This window comes from Pteropus vampyrus, unplaced genomic scaffold (genome assembly GCF_000151845.1).
Source record: "Pteropus vampyrus isolate Shadow unplaced genomic scaffold, Pvam_2.0 Scaffold5, whole genome shotgun sequence".
Classification (NCBI taxonomy): Eukaryota; Metazoa; Chordata; class Mammalia; order Chiroptera; family Pteropodidae; genus Pteropus; species Pteropus vampyrus.
In genome coordinates this window covers 6,389,659-6,410,845 of record NW_011888786.1, presented here as the reverse complement: position 1 = coordinate 6,410,845, position 21,187 = coordinate 6,389,659, and the positions used below count along the sequence as shown (strand labels likewise).

At 37.7% G+C, this 21,187-nt stretch overlaps 1 protein-coding gene across 1 annotated transcript in view; it reads right to left on the bottom strand.

Annotated features, from left to right (window-relative positions):
* LOC105295503 (cytosolic beta-glucosidase-like) overlaps positions 1-21,187 on the bottom strand; it is a 196,983-nt gene that overhangs the window by 63,019 nt on the left and 112,777 nt on the right. The window contains 5 exon segments of the mRNA XM_023534119.1: positions 396-519; positions 1,250-1,302; positions 1,305-1,566; positions 1,568-2,037; positions 12,076-12,303. Coding sequence (XP_023389887.1) covers positions 396-519; positions 1,250-1,302; positions 1,305-1,566; positions 1,568-2,037; positions 12,076-12,303 — 1,137 coding nt within the window.

Sequence of the window (21,187 nt, the reverse complement as noted above, 5' to 3'; positions counted from 1 at the left end):
ATAAATAAATAAATAAAAATTCTACCAATTCATTTTGTGGTGGTTAGGATATTGAAATATGCAAATAAGCATGCTATAGTTGGCGATAACTAATATAGTTTGTAATAACTAATGTTCTCTCCCAACAGCCCCCACTCCTCCTACTCACATCACCTTCGCCCAGGAGTCACGAGATGCGGAAGACAGTCGCTTTTTTACTTGATTAAATTTCAGGAGGTTGAAGCTAGGCCAAAATCCTCACCTTCCTTTTTCCTAAATACGTTTTCTCCTCTCTCTTAATTACATGGCTTTACACTGATTTACATGAATTTCAGCTTTCCAAATCATTGGTGTTCGCTGAATGCAAATAGGCACATAAGTTTGCACAATTGATCTTTCATCATTTCAAATGGTACCTTTGAACAGTTCCTGAAATGTCTGTCTGAAATACTCCCAGCGCTGAGTGTCATCAAGAGATGGGGGGTCACCCTGGGGAAACCCATTCTCAGTGATGTAAATTACAGGGTTATTATACATATCCTGGAACAAAAGAGCAGAAGTTTTATTCTAAACAGATGTTAAAAAAGAGAGAGAGAGAGAGAGAGAGAGAGGCTCATAAAATCGGGTGCATTAGCCTCTATCTTCTCTAAGCTACAATCCCAAAACTAGTTTTCATCAAATTGCACTGACCCTATTAACTTAATTTTCCATGCAGTGACATTTTGTGATGAACAATGGAAAAGCAAAACTGTGTAAATGTCCATGAAGACAGTCAAGTGACTCTATTATAATGAGAAGACAGAAATATCTCTCTTCCATCAGCAACTGCTGATTGTCACTGCTCCTTAACCCTTTGGTTATGCCAGCAGCTACACGCTCCATCCCCCCACAGGGGGGCGGGGGGATCCTTGAAATTTTAATATCAGATAGCTGGATGCCATCCAGAATAACAAAGACCCAAAAAAGGTCCAGCTACTTCTACCCTTAATATGCCTTTTAGTAATCACCTTCATGATGCTAGCCTAAAAAATATGTCCAAGCTATTACTTCGATGAATATGACTTTAACAGTAAATCTTAACTTTAACCATGGTTTTGAAGCCCTTTATCAACTAGTTACCACTCACCAACTTATATTCTAAGCTTCTCTTCCCAACAAATGTATCTGCCACTGCATTTTTTCATGTTCTCACACACACATACATATGCCTGTCCTTCCATCTCCACATATTTGGGTGTGCGCAAACAGAAACAGACAAATGTGCATGTACCTTAATGTATTTCAGTAGTTTACGTAGTCCCCATGGCACCACAGAGATCCAATCCAAGATGGGTCTGGAAAAATTTCAATCTCCATATCCTGCAGAATACCCAGTTCTCCTTTATCATTCTCTTGGTACTTGACTAAGCGACTTGTATAATATTGCACAGAAAAGAAATCAGCTGTGCCTTTGATCATTCTCTTCTCTTCTTCTGTAAATTCTGGAAGCCGTGATGATGAATAGCCTTGCTTTTGGCTCATGGAAGCAATCTGGGACTTGACGATTTCAGGATAGTCACCATCAATAAATATAGGTTTAGCAAAAAAAATCCAAGTGAAAAGCCATGGCTCTTTTAGCAGCTTCCTGGTCAGACACTGAGTTGGGATCTGCTGGTTCCACTCGGCCAGTAAAAAATGCTAAGGACACCAGGGCCTGCTGCTCTTTTCGGAATAAGGAATCATAGCTGTGCCAGGATCTGGCATGGGCCTTAATCAAATTGTGGGCGGCCTGATAGCCTCCCGTTCCCAGGTGAGGTACACCAGGAGGGAACACATCCAAATCATACACCACCAGGGCTAACATGTTAGGCTCATTTATGGTGATCCACTGCTTTACTCAATCCCCAAACGTACTGAAGCAAAACCGGGCATATTCATCGAAGGATTCAATGATTGCCTCCGACAACCAACCTCCTTGATCTTCTAAGGCCTGGGGCAAATCTATGTGGTACAGTGCCACTATGGGCGTAACCTTATTTGTTAACAAATCATTGATGATCTTGTTGTAGTAGTCGATTCCTAGGAAAAAGAAAAAGAAGATAGAAGAAGAAAAATTATTCGTAGTATGTTGGCAATAATTGTTAAAAGGGAGAGGCTCAGGAATAATTTCCTAAACAATTTTTATTCAAAATAAAGTTTATTACTTCTCACATATAATCAATTAAAGGCTGAGAAGAAACATAAAGACTTCCAGGGGAGACTGGCTGATCAGGGTGTGGGAGTGGGATGGGGCGACAGGATTTAAGAAGATGTACATGTTCTCAAAGGAATACATCGGGGCAAGCTGCTATCACAATTTCGTGTTGCTGTCACACTTTGAAATTATTTATTTGTTATGCGTAATTTATCTCTTAACCACAACATAACTCAAACCCCATGATAGCAGAAGCTCTGTCTCTCTAGTTTACCTCTGGATTTCCCAAATCCTTGAACAATACCAGAAATTTGGTAGACACTCAGTAAGTATTTGTTGAGTGAATGAATAAATCTCAACAGTATCAAGTACTGTTAATGTAAAAGACTAGAACCAGATGACCGCCTTGGTGCTTCTCCAGAGCCAGGAGTCTCAAAAGTCTAGGGAAAGAGACCCAGTGAGCACAAACGAGAGCTCAGCATCTGTCCCAGAGTCGGGGATACATGGGCAGCTGGAAATTAAGGAATACTAGCTTGGGGAGTCTGCTCTAAAATTCTTGGAAATACACACCACTCCTGGCTCTGGCTCTCAGCTCGTTCTCCCAGCACCACGTGGTGAGAGAAGTTTACAGGATGATGGCAGAGTTTAGAGGAATGTGAACTTGGAGAGGCTCTGCCTCCGAAACCTCCTCTGCCAACGAGACGTTGAGTTCAACCTAATGAGGACTCTCAATCTGGAAGAGACTTTCTGAGGAGAGGCCGATAAATAGTACTTCATGTGATTTTATGTCTAAGAGGTTGAAAACAGCCTAAGTTTAGAAGAGAGAAGCTGTCCTCTTTCGAAAGGTTGTTTTCTGGATAATAATTATAATTTCACATGTAGAATTATGTTGCAGTCAGTGTTTGCCTAGAAATAGGGTCCCTTTTTAAAAAAAAAAACAAAACTTAGTATCTTCCAATTAAAAAATAATAATAATAATTCAGACTTTTGTATATGTTTCATTTAGTCAATCATTCATGTATTCATTCCTTAAATTCACATTTATAAAGAAGCTACTATACAGCAGATTTGCAAACATAAGTAAAATAAACATTGTCCTTATCTTCAGGGACCTTAAAAGTTAGTAAGGACTCCAGATAAATTCATAAACAATTATAATATGATATTACTAGTAAAGATAAAGTACAGAATGATATGTAAGCCTATGATGAGAAATACCTATCCCAAACAGTACATTTGGAAATTTATTCTGAAAGCAATGTAGTATAACGGTTTCAAAGGAGAACTATGGTACCAAACTACCTAAATTCTATCCCAACTTCTTCACTACAATCTCAAATACCTTCGGCAAGTTACTTTACTTTTCTGAATTATCCTTCCCCTTCTGCAAAATGTGGACAATAACAGAAACCTATCTTCATAATTGTATGGAAGTTTAATGAGTTGATAAATTAAACGTACTTAGAACAGTTCTTGGTATAAAGTAAGGGCTTAGTATAGGTTGGCTATCATTCTAATAATAATTATTATTGTTATTGTTGTCATTAGTGACATCTAAGCTGACACTCAAAAGATGAATGTAAATTACCCACATAAGGCAAAGAGAAAAGAGTGATTCAGGAAGAGAAAAAGGGAAAGCAAATGTGCAAAAGACAAAGAAGCTATGGGAAAAAAAAAAAAAAAAACCACCCAAATGTAAACAGAGCTTGCTATAGCAAGGGAGTCAGTCATCATCACTTGCATTTGGCAGATACTCAAAGTCTATCAGGAAAGAGGGAAAGTTTTATAGTGAAAAAGAGGGTGGGGGGGATTCCGGGATGTACTGATTAGTGGTTGTTGGCACAGGGCAGAAATGGGACTTCCTATGCAATTGGTTTGGGAAACATAGATGGCTTTCTCTGGCTGGTTGGTCCTGAGTTGAAAGCAGAGGGCAGGGGAGCCAAAAAAAATAGAAAATCTGGCAGTTGTTGACTAAAGCTCTGACTATTCCGGGTGGTTGCTGCTGAGGTTGTAGTTTGACTGCCTGGCCTGCTTATATGGACTGAAGTTCTACTGTCATATATGGCCTGGCCATTGTTTGTTTGATTATTTTAGTCTCCTACAAGAGTATGGATTTTTCTGGGAACGGAAAGTTCAGTATAAGGAGAACATATATCTCAGCAGAAGAGGAATAAGAATGGTGAGAGGTAAGCAGGGTAAGCAGAAGCTGAATTATGTAAAGTTGTGTGTTATTTGCCTATCTGTCTCTAAAAGTGGATATTTTTAACAACAGCTCTCTTAATTGGTAGACTGCAACATAATGGAAATCAGGTATAACAACTTCATACATGGAAGACCCACTTGCTGGCCATCATTCACTCAATAGGCAGAATATGCACCCCCCTCCAAGATATGCATGCCCTAATTCATGGAATATGTACTATGCTACTTTTCATAGCAAAAGGGACATTCTAGATGTGGTTAAGGATCTTGAGATAGGAAGATTTCTCTAGATTTTTCAGTTGGCCCCAGTCTAACCACACGAGTCCTTGGAAGTGAAAGAGGATGGCAGAAGAGTGGGTCAGAAAGATGTCATAGCAGAAGGAGAGACAGGAAAGATGGCAGCGTGAGAGGGACTTGACCCATTATTGCTGATTTTGAAGGTAGAGGAAGGGAGCCAGGAGCCAAGAGACGAGGGGCCTCTAGAAGCTGAAAATGGTCCTTGGCTGACAACCGCCAAGGAATGAAGACTTCATTCATACAGCCACAAGAAGCTAAATTCTGCCAACAACCTGAATGAGCCAAGAAGCAGACTGTCTCCTAGGACCTTCAGAAAGAAAAGCAGCCCTGTAGCCACCTTGGTGTTAGCCTGGCTAGGCCTGTGTCAGACCTGTGACCTACCTAACTCCGAGGTCACACATTTGTGCTGTTTTAAGCAAGTAAGCTTGTAATAATTTGTTATAGCGTCAACAAAAAACTAATACACTCAGTAAAATGTATAAAGCTTTTCTATTCTCTCTCAGTGAGAGCACTCCACCGTCCTACCTCTGGGCCTCTCTAAACCTACATGTCCTCATTTGCAAAATGGGATATCCGAAGATGATAAAATGGAATCATTTTTGTACTGGTATGTGTTAAGGTTCCTATAGCCAATTCCTTCCGTCGGCTTTGAATATAAACATAATAGCAACTTTAATTTATTTCATTCATACTTAAGTCCAAGAGGTGGATATGTTTACACTTGATAAATATATGAGAAAACTGAGATTCAGAGAAAGTGAGTCCCAGACATACAGTGCCAGTGCTGTTGTAAGGCACAGCCTTATGTAAACACAATTCGTCTCCCTGCAAAGACTGAACCATTCCCATCATGGCATTCCACTTCTCCCACTTACTAATGTGGTTTCGGAACCAGAAACACAGTGACTGTTTTACTAGCCTTAACAATCACCTACTTTGGAGCTGATTTACACCATCAGATTTTTTTTTTTTTCTGTTTTGGAGGAATCAATGATTTATCTCTTGGAAGCATCATTAGATATGGCACAATCATTAATGATGGCAATCAATGTAATTCAAACAACATGATAATCCTCAGTTAAATTGAAGATTTAAAAAAATTTAAGTAAATTTTTTTTCTCACTCATCAGCACGGCAGAACAACAAAGCATTGCATAATTAATATTTAACATCCCAGAATGGAGCATTTTATTTCAGTTTATTTGGTGTTGGAATGAAACTTTCCCATGAGGCAGTAGAGTGAAATTTTTAAGAGCTGAGCTCCAGAGTCAAACAATTCAAAGGATCATGGTAAAACAGTTGGCCCCTCTATGCCCAAGTTTCTTCATCTGCAAGAAAGGAATATTAATAATGCCACCTCGTAAGTATTGTAAGTATCAAATGAAAACAAACCAAAGGGTTCTCTGGTTTTATCATATTATTACAACTCAAGGTAACTAATTCTCTGCATAAATGTGTGTTTTTAAATGATCATCTGTTACCAATCTAGGGATCTCGAAACTTTAGATGTCATTTGGACTCTATTCTGCATCTGGGTATTAAAAAAAGGTTGATTATTTTAAGTACTGAAGCTTTTACAGCCTTTCATTGTTACTACTATTGTCTACATTTTAATTAAGCCTATTTCTTTATAATTGATCTTTAAAAATACAAAGTGTATTTGATTTAAAGGTCTTTGGATATAGAAAAAAGAAACCCACTCAGATTAACTCAAATATAAAAGTGGCATTAGGGACGGTGGCTGGTTGGCATGAAATACAGTGAGTCTTATATGAAATGGTTGAGAGATATCACATACCCAATGACAGAAAATAATTGCAACTGGAACTCAAAGGAATTAAAGCTGAAAGCTGAGAAAATCTTTGCATCTCAGGAAAGTCTGGTCTCTCCCATCCCAGCTTCTCTAAAACATCTACTCATTCCTCTCTCTCTCTTGCAGAACCAGTTTTTTTTTTAATGCATCCTATTTGCCTAAATGACCATTCCATCTGCCAAAGTTACCTCAAAGCCTTAGGGCCAACCACCAATCAACTCAGCCTCTAGGCTCCTTAATTTCAAACATCCCTGAGAAAAGAAAACAATAGGGCAACATGACCTTCTTCAACGAGGTTATGTAATCTGTATGTCACAAAGAAGTCTTTCCCTCAGCCAGTCAGCTGTGACCAAGAGTGGAGCAGGATTATGTAGAATGAAGAAATTGGAAAAATTCCCTTAAAAGAGGATGTGGCTGGAACTTGGAAAGATGATGTCTCACTACGGAAAATAACTGAACTGGAATCCTCCTAGGCAAACTGTAAATGTCTTAATGGAGACTTAATTTTGATTCAGCGCCTACCATGTGCCAAACATATAATTCTCTGAGTTATCATATTATCACACCACCAATTTCTCTCATTGCCCTAGGTTCTCTTGGCACACTGCCTGTATTAGTTTCCTATTGCTGCTGTAACACATCACCACAAACAGTGGCCTAAACCAACACAAAGTTATTATCTTACAGTTCGGGGCCTCAGATAACCCAAACTGTTCTCACTGAGCTAAAATCAAGATGTCTACGGGGCTGCATTTCTTCTAGAGTCTCTCAAGGAGAAATCATTTTCTTGCCTTTCCCCACATCTGGAGGCTGCCCACATGCCTTGGTACGTGGTCCTTTCCTTCATCTTCAAAGACAGCAGTAACATCTTCTCTGCTCTCTGAGCTCTGCTGCAGTCCTTCTGTCTTCTCTCCCTGACTCGGATCCCCTTGCCTCCCTTTATAAGGACTCATGTGATTACACTGGGACCAGCCGAGTAATCACGAAAATCTCCCCATCACAGGTTCTTTAACTTAATCATACCTGTAAAGTCCCTTTTACCAGGTATGACAATATATTTACAGTTTCTAAAGATTAGGAGGTGGATAACTTTGGGGAGGAGGGTGGCATTATTCAGCCTACCGCACTGCCCAACATAAAGAGATTAGTGAAGGTTTCTGTAGTTAATTTACTTAACTGCCATTCTTGTTAAGCGTGCTTGTATTTAAATCCTAAAGTGAACAAGAAATTCTGCATAAACATTCCTTTTGTTTTTAATTTCCCATACTTGAGTCCTCTACTAAACACCTGAAACTTACATTTGTGGTAGATACGAACATGCACTTGAACAGTTGAGAAATACAAAAATATGTGATTTCAGTTGCCAGCTCAATCTCTTCTTGTTAAACCTTGAAAACTTGACATTTAAAAGGGAAAGACTGTGTAACAATTCCATTTTGTACCATATTCTTCCAATTTAGGAACATAAGATTTAATAAGTTTCCAAAAATCCTCTAATCAAGCTTTAAAACACACAAAAGGGGGTTCCTTGGAAAGAATAGTGACAAAGGTTTTCCAATTCTTTGCATGCTCTTTGAGAAAATGTTTAAACAGAAAAAACAAATGATGGCCTTTCTGAGTAAAAACAGTTCCAATTGCTTCAACAGATCGCTGCACAAGAGTGAGTTAGTGCTTATTGAAATTCTGCCTCCTAGAAGCACCTCCAATACCCTTTCGTTCATGGAAGCGTCTGTAATATCCATCAGCTTTGGCTTTACGAAGGCTGGGGCCTAACTCAAAAACCTCAGTCACATGATCCCCACATGAGATTTGCACAAGTGATTCTCCCACGTTGTTCCGGTGGCCCGGTGGCTCCAGTGTCACCGCCACCACCCTCCAGCTTTTCTGCTTCTCTGTTCTTGGATTGCTGACCTACAGTGTGCTCCAGGAACTCCTGCAAACCTCACGTTGGTTTTAAATAGCTTGGTATGTTGACATCGGTACGGGCTCATAATCCTTTATCTGAAAATCTTGGTGGCAAATGTGTTCAGAATTTTTGAATTTTAGAGAAGAAATGCAGAGTAAATACCACCCCCCCATGCATCTGCAGTATGATATATAAATATTCTCATTAAGTAGAATAAACTGAGATAATGATAACAATTAAAAAAAACCTTTCACATCAATTCCGGTCAGTGGTTTTAGAGGTAAACTTGCTAAAAAGGATTCAGTATTGTGAGCCTTTTGGATTTCAGAATTTCAGATAAGGGATTACGGACCTATATTACGAGCTGGTGGGTGGTCCACGTTTTTGTTCTGTTTTTAATTTTTCTGCTGTTTACCAACCAAATGGAAGCTCAGTGAGAACTCCAAGCTCACAGACTCATGGACGAGAGCAGTGGACAGAGTTGCAGAGCCTCCGCTTCATTTCACCAACAGGGAAACCGCAGCACAAGGAATGAAAGTGGTTTTGTGAGGTCGTAACTGGGTCTAGACTAGGTACTAGGTTTTTAACGTCAGAAAGACCTAGATCAAACTCAGCCCTAAGTCAAGTTGTCATCTTGGCAAATCTATGGCCAGCCATACACCCAGGTTACCGTGATCCCCTCTGTTTAGAGAAGGCCCTCGCTCACAGAGCTGTCAGGAGCATGAAATCAGCAAATGCAGGTATGACAAGAGGCACAGTGAATCACTCGTACTACAGGCTCAATAAAAGGCAACTATGCTTACCTTTAGAGTGATTTTTATGATTACTATTGACCTAATTCAAGTAAATTCAGTAACTTACCTGAATTCCTCCCTGCAAGGCAGTGGACTAGGTCATAGGAGTGCCGTAGGCAGAATTATCTCCCATTACACCATGAGCAATTCGAGAGGTCATCTTACGCATGTGTTATGAGTACCTAGTATAGTCCCTGAAACACAGCAGACACAGCGCACATTCACTTAACTAAATTCAACTCAAAGTGCTCGCAATATAACAGAGGGTACAATAACAGCAATAGTTAAGAATGTGAGAAATACCCTAAGAGTTCTACGAAGTGATATGGAAATAGAAAAAGATATATCTCTGCTGTCTTGGAATAGGGAAAAGCTCTAAAGAAGAGGAAACATCTGTGCTAGGTCTTAACAGGAGGATAAACATTCAGCAGGTACAGCTGAGAGTTAAAGAATGACCATTCCAGGCTGGAGGAAGAGCGTAAGAAAATCCCGACAAAGGCAGAAAATCGCATCGCGTGTTTAATAAGTGGTGGGTCATGTGCCCAGGGTGTTGCGTGGGTCACACGCAGGAGACAATTTGAGCCTGTAATAAGTCAGAGGTGAGTTAAGACTAAGACAAATACAACCCAGAATGACATATGAAGGAGAATAGATAGTACATCGAGGCTTGGGGCGACTAAAAAAAAATTTATCTTGCTTTGTTTTTAGAAGGAGATGATGTAAGCCAAATGACTTGGGCCAAGCTCTAGGAAAATTGCTGTGATAGCAATTTTTATAAAAGATTAAAGGACAAAGAAAGAGAATGAAAGTAAGTAGACCCGTCAAGGGTATATTAAAAAGTCCTTGATGACAATGATAAACACCTAAACTAGGGCAGGGGCCGAGAAGATGGCCAAGAGGGGAGAAGTTAAAGAGATGTAAGTAGAATGAATCATATTTGGCAACCAATTAGGAAGCCAAGAAGAGATGATTCAAAGATTACACTTAGTTTTTAGATGATGCCAGAAAAAAGAAAGGGCACTGACGATGAATTAGGAAGGTAGGAAATTATAAGATAATCTTTGAACTGAACAAAAAATTAACTGATGTTCAAAATTTAAAAAAAAGAAATACTAGCCAGTGATGTCAAGAAAGTGGACATTCAACCAACAGCAGTGGAATAATATCTTAAGAATCAAGCAACGAGTCACAGGAATAATATCTTAAGAATCAAGCAACGAGTCTGCTAATCTTGTATTATTCTAACCTGGAGGAGGCTATTCTAAGGCTATGAGTTGCGGTCCCATGTCACCATGTGGAGATTATCCCACCTGACATAAAATGAGCATCGCAAGTGCACAAGTCTATCTAGAAATTATTGCCACCGGTTTTCCTTACTGTGTATGGACCAGATCATTTCCTCAAAAAGAACCCTTTAGTATCGACAAAGGCTCTTCAGTGTGCTGAATGTGCTGAGGCAGGCAGGCACCTTCACTCAGGGTCCTGCAAGTACCTGCCTTGTACCTGCAAGACCCTGAGAGCAAACACCTCCTTCAATTTTGCACCTTAGGCACCTCTCTTGCTTCGCCTAGTCCCAACTCTAGGAGTAAAGCGAAATCTTTTCCAGAACAAAGTAGTAATAAAGCTTATTTATTAAGAGGGAAAGGGGGAGAGGGGAGGTAGATAAGGGTAGGGGGGGGTCAAATACACGGCGACAGAAGGAAATTTAACTTTGGGTGGGGAACGCACAGTGCAATATACATACGATGTATGACTGACTTATACACTTGAAACCTGTATAATTTTATTAACCAATGTCACCCCAATAAATTTAATTTAAAAAAGAAGCCATTATGTTGTAGTGGTCACAAAACTTTCCTGTAAAGAATCAGATAGTCAATATTTTAGGCTTTCCAGACTGTATGATCTCTGCCCCAACTACTCGATTCTGCCATCGCAGTGGAAAAGCAGACAAGGACACATGTAATGACTGGGCATGACTGTGTTGTAATAAAGCTTTATTTACAAAAATAGGCGGCAGGCCAAATTTGGCCCTCAGGTCGCAGTTCGCCAACCCTGCTGTGAGGAAGGAGATAGCCAGAGCTCCTTTGGTTTAACTTCCAAATTCACCATTTACCAAACACCTGGATTTGGGTATGCACCTCTGTAAAATGTGATAAACCTTTTAGAAAACATAGGTAAAATGCCTCATAAACAAGTCTTTCAAACAGGGCAGTACTCTTTTCAATTATAAGGCATAATATAAATAATAGCTAACACATTGAATGATTTTATGACATAACAGCTACTCTATAAAGACTTTACAAAGATTATTTCATTTAATCTTCCAATAACTCTTTCAAGTGGGAAGTCTTGTAGTATTCTTTTCTACTTGTGGGGGAACTGAGGCACCAAGAGATACCCAAGACATGCTCACACAGATAGTAAATGATGTAGTTGGCACTTAACCCCAAGCACATGGACTGCAGGTGTCTTGATGCTAACTTCTATGTAGTTGATTAGCTCCATTAACTCAGCTCCTATTGAAATGCTCAGAATCGTATCAAGTTCTCCAGGGCTTTTCATAACTCATCACAGGTAAAAACAACTGAAAATAATTTATACACAGCTTTTAGAAATTCACCTTCAGGTTAACACTCAAATAACATCTTATATAAATAAAATGTTTATTCTGACCCTCCTTCTGCCCATCGATTTGCTCCCCTCCTGACAAAATTCTTCTGTTAAGAGGAACCAGAGTCTTTCTGAGAAAACTAATGCAAACCCATTTCAAAAACTGTATCCCATAATCACTCTAAAAACTTGTAATTTCAAAGCTACAGTGCAGAATAGCATACTGGATTAATTGTGCCAGTCTGCAGCAATAACCTTGAATTAAAGCTGCAACCTTCTATTTTTAAGAAACACTTGCCTTTCTGGTTGATGAAACCTGTCGTCCCATCAGGTAACAGACGTGACCAGGAAAGAGAGAAGCGGTAATGAGTCAATCCAAGCTGTTTGATACATTTCAAATCTTCCTCCCACAGAGTGTAGCTGCCACAAGCTACATCACCAGTCTGGTTCTTGAAAACTCTCTCTCCTCCCTGATGGGTGAATGTGTCCCAGACACTAGGGCCTTTTCCATCTGCATCCCAGCCTCCTGAGAAAAAGAAGAAAATGAAACGGTAACACTCTTGACATCAAGAAGCATATGTGGAATGTAAATCCTTGTCGCCAAAAGAACATACCTCGTTAACACAATGTACCATATTTGTAACTTTAAAATATGTCTTTAAAATAACATGCATGAGTGGGTTATGTGTTTAGCTGTCCTTGACCCTTGATGCTGACTGGTAGCAAATGAAAATTATTGCCTAGTGCTGGCACATCATAGGATCTCCTGGATCGTTATCTGACTGGTAAACAGAGGCAGGCCTCAGGTTATGAATGCCTACTTGGAAACACTTCCTCGTGAACATTTCTCTTGGCCATGACTGACATGCCTTGCCCTGGATATACATGACCTTGATGTGTGGAACCTTATTTTTGACCTTCTACCTTTGAACTCTATTCTCCTTTTATTTAACAATGGAGCCTGTGATGGTCCAATCAATGGGTGAGGTGCTAGTTCTCACCACTGCTGACACAATTTTGGTACCCTACATTCACTCATTTATACAATGTTATACTTGATGAGCACAGGGGACACCAGGACGAACTCTGCTTTGCTTCCTGTCCTTGGGGAACTTAGCTATAGGCTACTGCAAAACAGTTGACCTAAAGGCCTTTGTGAGAAAACCAGGGAGGGTCATTTATCCAGATGTAGCTAGAGTCAGGAGTCTCCTAGATAAACGACTCCTAGACTGAAACCTAAAGGAGAAGTTGAATCATCAAGGTGAATTGCTTGGAGGTGGGAATGAGAGGGAAAGAGAGAAAAGAAGAGCTAGGATTTGACTAAGTCCCGCAGTAAGAGAGCGCCCATCACAGGAACAGAAAGTAATGACTTTTTTGGATGTGGGATATCTGCTCACATAGAAATTTTGTTTAAAGAGGTAGGTAGACTCCATTTTATGGTATAGAGGATTGATTTTTTAAAATCTCATGAGTCCCTAATTCCACTTCTAGGTGCATACCCTGGAGAAACACTCTTGTATTTTCATGAAAAAATAATATGAGATTATCGAGGCTGAGAAGACCATAAGAGCGAAATCCTGGAAATGACTTACATCTTATCAACGGCAGAAGAGATCATTAATTTGAGGTGCATCCATAGAGAAGAAACACTAATCAACAGTTAAAATGAATGAATCCAAGCATAGATAACCTTCTGCTATGGTCTGAATGTTTGTGTCCCCCAAAATGTGTGTGTTGAAATCCTAATGCTCAATGTGATGATACTGGACGGTAGACCTTTGGGACGTGCTTCAGTCATGAAAATAGAATCCTCATAAATGACATTAGTCCTCTTATAAAAGAGAACCCCCCGAGCTCCTTAGCCCCTTTGGCCATGTGAGGACACAACAAGTCTGCCATGTGAAGGAGAATGCCCACCCAGCCACGCTGGCAATCTGATCTCAAACTTCCAGCGGATTAAGATATCCTGAAAATTATAATGTTAAACAACAACAGAAAAATCAAGATTCGAAAGAATGTATACAGGGATGAATAAGTGGAGTATAAAAGATTTTTAGGGCAATAAAACTATTCTGTATAATACTGTAATGGTGGATACATGTCATTATACATTTGTCAAAACCATAAATGTGAACTTTAGTTAATAATGTATCAAAATTCTTTCATCGATTGTAATAAATGTCCCAGACTAATGCAAGATGTGAACGGCAGGGGAAACTGGGGGAATAGGTTATACACTAACTCTCTGTACTTTCTGTTCAACTTTTCTATAAATCTAAAATTGCTCTAAGATAATAGACTTTAAACTATTCATTAAAAAATATTTAATGTTTTTCATGTTTTGTATACTTAAAAATATGTAAAACAATCCATGTATTTTGTGAACATGTGAATATGATGTAAACATATACCAACATGCCTAAGAATTACAAAACTAAGCTACTGGTGACATTTAATTTCCAGAGCTCACACTCAACCATTATGCCACACAGGAAAAAACTAAATAAATCAAAAAGAGGGCAAGAAAATCAGAAAAAAAAACAAACATATAAATGGTAAGAAAAATAAAAGCATAAAGTAAGATGGTAGCACAAGGTATGAACGATACTTATAAAAACACACTTATAAAAATACAAGTCAATGGACTAAATTCCCCAGATAAAAGAGAAAAAAATCAGACTAGATTTTTAAAAAATCCATTGATATGCTGTTTGCCAATTCACATAAGACAGAAGAATATACAACAACTGAAAGCCACAATATGAAAAGATATCCCTGCCCACGCTCCGAAAAAAAGCAAAAAACGTGAAGGGGAAAATGCATTACTGTGGGTCACTGCCTAACAACGTTTTAAATGTGTGAGAACCTAAGAATCTGGTTTCAAAATACGTGAAGCAAAAATCGACATAACTGAAAAGCAATGTCAACAACCCCATTTCATAATGAGAGATTTTAATTAATATGAGTTCTATCAAATATTAAGAAAAAACCTCATCCTACAGAAATAATTCCAGAAAATAAATACAGGATTTCTCAACTCTTTTTTACATGGCTAGAATAACCTTGATACCAAAACCTCTCTCGGTAACTGAGAAAAGAAAGAATAAGGATGGCAGATATTAAGAAGTTTGATCTAATTGATATAAACGACATGGCACAATAATGAACACCACGATTGACGAATATATTCCATTCTTTTTAAGGAGACACAAACATTATGAAAGTTGAGCACAAGTTGGTCCGTAAATAAAGTCTCCATAAATTTCAAAAGTTTGGAGAAATGCAGATGACCATCTCTAATAAATTATGTTAAAGTTCAATATATAAGAATGTTAGAAATCCCAAAAGTTCATAAATCTGAAAAGGCACCTCTGAATAACTTAAAGGTTAAAAAAGATGCCATAGTAGTCACCAGAAAATATTAGAAATTAAATTAAAAAATAAATATTAAAACGCTGTGGCATCTAGTTTACATGCTAGAGAGAAAGCTTTGATGCATGTGTTAGAAACAGAGCAAGCCTCAGAGTTAATGAGCCAAGTAGCTCACTTGAAAGTTGTAAAGAAAAAGAGGAAGAGGAAGAAAATAGAAAGGAGAAAAGAAGGAGGAGGAGAAGGAGGAAGAGGAGGGGAGGGAGGAAGAAGAGGAAGAGAAAGAGAAGGAGATGAAAGAGAATATTATTTTAAAACTTCATGAAAACACATTTGAAAAGTTATATAGAAATGACAAGTTCTAGGAAATTAAAACATCAAAACTGGCTCCAGAAAAGGTTAAAAAATAACTTGAAAGGTCTTTTAACTAATTAAAATTAATTCATAGTTAAAATGAATCACAAAGAAAATGCCATGCCACTTGGTTCTACAACTGAGTTCTAGTAAACATTTAAAACAAACAAACAAAAACAACCCAAAAAACTCTACTCATGCACAAGTTACTCCAGAAAAATAATAGTAAAAAAAATTTCTCAACTCGTTTTATGGGGCTAGAATGTCTTTGATTCCAAAACCAGAAAATGGCCCTACAAAAACAAATAAGGAAACAAACAAAATATATGTGCCAATCTCACTCATAAGCATAGATAAAAAGGTAAGTAGAGAAATAGAAGATTTAAAAAAACAAGAACTAAATTGAACTTTAAGAGATAAAAACTATATTGTGTGAAATGAGAAATAGGTTTCAAAAAGACGATAAAGAAAAGAGGTTAAGGAAAATCTTAAAAGCTGCCAGAAGAAAAAGACACAATGTCTAGAGGAACAAAGGTAAGAATACAGATGATTTGTTATTAAAAACAATGCAAGGAAACAGTGGGATGGCATCTTTCGAATAATGAAAGGGAAAAATAATCTGTCCAACTATAATTCTATACTCAGTAAAACTAGAAGTATGGATCTACACTAAGGGAAGGAGAGCACCAGAAATGGTAACTACATGGATAAATACGTAAGATTTTTAAAATTAATTTAATTTCTTTAATAGAAATTTGGCAACAGTATAGCAATGAATGCAAAGGAGGGAAATGGAAGTATGTTGTTACTAAGAGTCTTCGATTGTATAGAAGGACAACAATAGTGTTTTTTAAAAAGCCTTTGATAACATATAAAGTGATATAATATCACTTGAGAGGTAGACTTTAACAAGGTAAAGATGTATACTATAAATCCTACAGAAAACACTAAACAGAACAAAGTTATATCTAATGATCCAGCAAAGAATATAACATGGAAAAATGAAAAATAAGCAATCTAAAAAAGACAGAAAAAGAGGGATTAGAGAATAAAAGAAAAATGGTAGAAATAGAAAACAAATAGCGAGACGGCGGATTTAAACCTAACCATATCAATGATATTAAATGTGAGTCTGAACACCCCTACTGAAGATTATCAGATTGCATAAAAATACCAAAATGTTATATACTCCTATTCAAGCGGGTTTAAACCAAAAAAAGGTCGAAAGTGACAGTTTGAAAATAATGTGCCACTCATGCTAACACTAATCAGAGAAACTGGAGTAGCTATGTTAGTATCAGTGTAGACTTCAGAGCAAGAATATTACCAGGTACAAGAAAAGTCATTTCATAACATCAAAGGGATTGACTTATCAAGAGAATTTACGATCCTAAATGTTTATGTACCTAGTAACAGATTCAAAATACGTGAAGCAAAAACTGATAGAAACTGCAAAAAACAGACAAATTCACAATTATATTTGGATATTTTAATTCAAAAGACCAGCAAGAGTATAGAAAAATGGACAAAAAATGTGAATAGTTCCCTCACAGAAGGAGAAACACATGGCTAGCAAACATTTTTTAAAATGTAAGGGATCATTAAAAATCTGGGAAATGCAAATGAAAACCACAATGGTATATACACCCACACAGTTGGCATAAATTTAAAAGTTGGGCAATATCAAACATTAGAGAGATTGTTGCACAGTAGGAATGTTTATACACTCCTGGTAAGAGAGCGATATGGGAATAGCTAGTAAAGCTGAAGAAGCACGTATAACAAAACCCAGCAATTGACATACCACCATATACCCTGTCTACAAATGTAGATCAGGAGACATGCATAGTAATGACTGCAAGAACAACAACAAAACCCACATTGGAAACTGCCCAAATTTCTTATGTCAGAACAATGAATCAATGAAAGAACAAATGAACTATAGAATAGTCATATAATGAAAGACTATACAGGATCGAGAATGAATGAACTACATCTATACAGAACTAGGTGAATAAATCTCCCAAATGCAATATAGAGAAGGAATAAGCAAGCTGCAAAAAAATGCACAGGATATATTTCTATTTATATAATGTCTAAAATATTATACGAGTTTTAGCTGCCTCTCAGTCCAATACCAACAACTTCATTCTTTCATTCAACCACCTTGTTCTTTCCCTCACAATAACCCTTAGAAGATGTACTGCTATTATTAGTAATAAGAACAAAAGAAAACTAAAACTCATAAAGATTGAGTAATTTTCCCAAGGTCACGTATCACATAGCTAGCCTATCACTATAAATATCAAAATATGATATACTAATCCTAGCCTTAGGGACACCAACAGATTAAACTGCATTAAATCTATTATTTACAATTTCAGGTGAGTCTTGGACTAAATGAAATCTTTCTTTGTGAATTAATGTTTCATTCTACATTTATACATTTTACAAATAATTATTGCATATCCACTTTCCTTTGAGCATCTCACAATCTAGTTGATATCAGACAAATAAATTCTTAGACCATATTAAGATAAGAGTTGTACTAAGATCATGTAAAAATTCTATGGGAGAATCGAGAAGAATGCATTCAGAGTTACTTCTATCATTGGGCGTCAGATAGGCTGGCTCAAGAGAAAACATGTTAAGGCAAGTGTCGAAAGACGAGTAAGCATTGTCACAGTGGACCGGATAAGGGGAAAAGCAAATCCGGAACTCAGTGGCAATGCTAAGGGTGAGGTGCAGAAAGAAGTCGAGAGGGGCACCAAGTCCAGTTGGCAGGTTACTGCAGTATTTTTGGCAAGAAATGATAAGCTCCTGTATATTTTTCTTTAGTGATTGGAAGAAAATAAAATTGTCTCTGAAATTCTCACATATTAGGACACAGAAAGGATTCTCACAAGAATGTAAAATGCTGATCTTACCTACAAACCTAAATATCAAAGCCTTCCAAGGCTGCAAAGTACTGTGGAAAGAGCGCAGGCTCCAGAGAGCAGGGCATAGGAGAGTTTAAGTGCTGTCTCTACCCTTTACATGAGCCCCGTACGTAAAGGAGGAGGATAATATCTACGTCATGGGGTTATAGAAAAATCACTGAGCCAGAGCAAAAGTGCCTAGCGGAGTACATGGCAGAGGATATGTGTTCAACAAGTGCTTTTTTCTCCCCTTCTAGACTCAATGCAATGAACATTGACCAGAGATTTACACAAAAAGTGACTGCTGCTTTTTTTTTCCCCTTCTCTCTGTGGCCTCCTTTTGATACCTACCAGACTGCATATACAGGAAATACTCTAACTCAAAATATTTGCAAACTTGCCTATGATTAAGAATCAAGTATCCAGGCTTGAATGACAGGGTCTGTGGGCCCCTCGGACCCTGTCACGTCACTTTCATTTTTGCCACCATGATATCCTTTGAGAGGACAAAGACCTATATAGATCTCAGCCCTCTGCATAAAGTAAATCATGTCAACTAAAAAATACACAAGTGTGAGTGTGGGTATGTGTGTGTATATTCTTGCTTCAAAACTCAAAAATGACATTTTATCACATTAGCTCTTTTTAGTAGCATTTTCTGACTCCCCACCACAATCACACCCTCCTTGGTGTACCCACTGTACAAATGACAGAGTGTTAGAGTCACCTTTAAAAATAACTTTTGCCTCCTTTACACTTTGAGCTCTGTCAAGACAGCGTCCAGTTTTCACTCACTTATCTGTGTCTTTCCATTAGCAAGAATGGTATATGGAAATATATGCTGGCTGAAATCCCTTTTGTATGGTGCGCTTAACATAAAATAGGAATAATGATGTTCACTACTTATTGTTTCACAGAGATATGCAGAAGTTATCTTCATGCTTGGAAGTTACTGCAAATTCTGTATTTGAAAGATGAAATAGAGCTTAAATGTTAAGTAACTTGCCATTTGTAATTTATGACCTGGTATGCTTTTAGATGCAAATATTTGTGTATTTTTATAGCAGACACTCATTAAATATATTAGACATAACTATGCGAAACTTTGAGGTCATGAGCAAAAATACCTCGATCTAGAAGCAGACCTGTGATCACAAGTCATCCAGAAGAAAAAAGGGCCCCAAAAGTGACAAGAAAAACCACCATACTACATGGAAATACATTTCACTATCATGTCACTGGGGGAGGCGACGGGGCGGGGGGGGTTGGAGGGTCCAGAAGGAATGTCTTCAAGAAAAAAATACTGATAAAGCATCTGATACGTTTGAACATGTCAAGAAGCCATTTACATTTCTAACAGACAGCGTGGGGATGAATTAGTAAAGAATCACAGACTAGGAAGCCAACAACAATAGACAATTACTAAGTCTCAGGCAAAACAAAAACTGTACAAGGGAAAAAAAAAGGACATTAGGTGGCTCAGTTGTACACAATATTTACATAAAACAGTGATGTTAAAACTGAATGATGATTTAAACAAAATTTGTTAAATAATCAAATTGGAAAAGTAGAGAAAATTTGCTTTGTATAATGCTGTAAGCAGCCTTTTAAAAAATCTCATCTTACATAATAAGAAGTCGACGTGATATTTTCAACTAGAACATCAGATACTGTATATGCATGCTATTGAGGAACATAGAAGTAAATACCAGAAAAAGATAGTGAAAGGACTCAAAAGTGTTGGCTGTGGGGAAAAAAAGTAGTAAAGAAGAGTGACATAAAAAACCTTCGTTGTTGGGTGTTATAACTCTCACAGTACTATTTGAGTTTTGAAACTATGTGCATATGTTACTAAGATACAATTTAAAACAAAATTAGAAAAATGAAACCACAAAAGAAGAGAAACTGTAGACCTACATCCCAAACTAATAAGCACTGGTTCAAGGTCAGGAGTAGTATGATACCCGAAGGAGGATGTGGAAATGGGCAAGCGTGCTTTCGGTTGACCCAGTGACTAGGGCGCTACTGATATTTAGTGGCAGGGCCAACAGTGAGGTCCCGCCATGTGCAGAGCAGCTACACGCAACCAAGAAATGGCCAGATCAAATGGCAACAACACCTCCACTGGGAAACACTGCACTAGATGGGAAAAAGAGTAATGAAAAATATAATGGGAGTGGGGATAGGAGGAGGAGAGCGAAAGGAAACTATTACATTAAGTATATAAAATAACGATGCGACAGAATATACTTAAAACATTGATAATCGTAAAAATCATGAATCCATTAAATAGTCTCGTTTGAATAAAAGTAAAGTTTGAGGGAAAATATTTATCATGTAAATACTGATAAAAATAAAGTAGATTTAGCAATATTAATATTATATAAAAACGAATACAAAAAGCTTTAAATGGAACAAAGTAATATTCACACATTGATGAAAGTTACAGCTCACCAAACCTATGCTGTAATCATGAACTTCTGTGCATCTAACAATAGAGTTTTGAAATACATGGGAACAAAACCTTCCATGAACACAGGACATACTGAAAACTCCACTAACACAGAATTTGATTAATATAGTTTATAAGCTTATTCTCTCATGGACAGAGGTCTATACAGGACTTCATACATACAGGTACAAATGTAGGCATGTGTATATACACATATGATAAACGCACGTGTCAAGAGAGGCAGAGATTGTTACTCAACAACAGAAAATTATTTTCCAATACCCCCGAAGTATTCCCAAATATCGGAATTCATACAG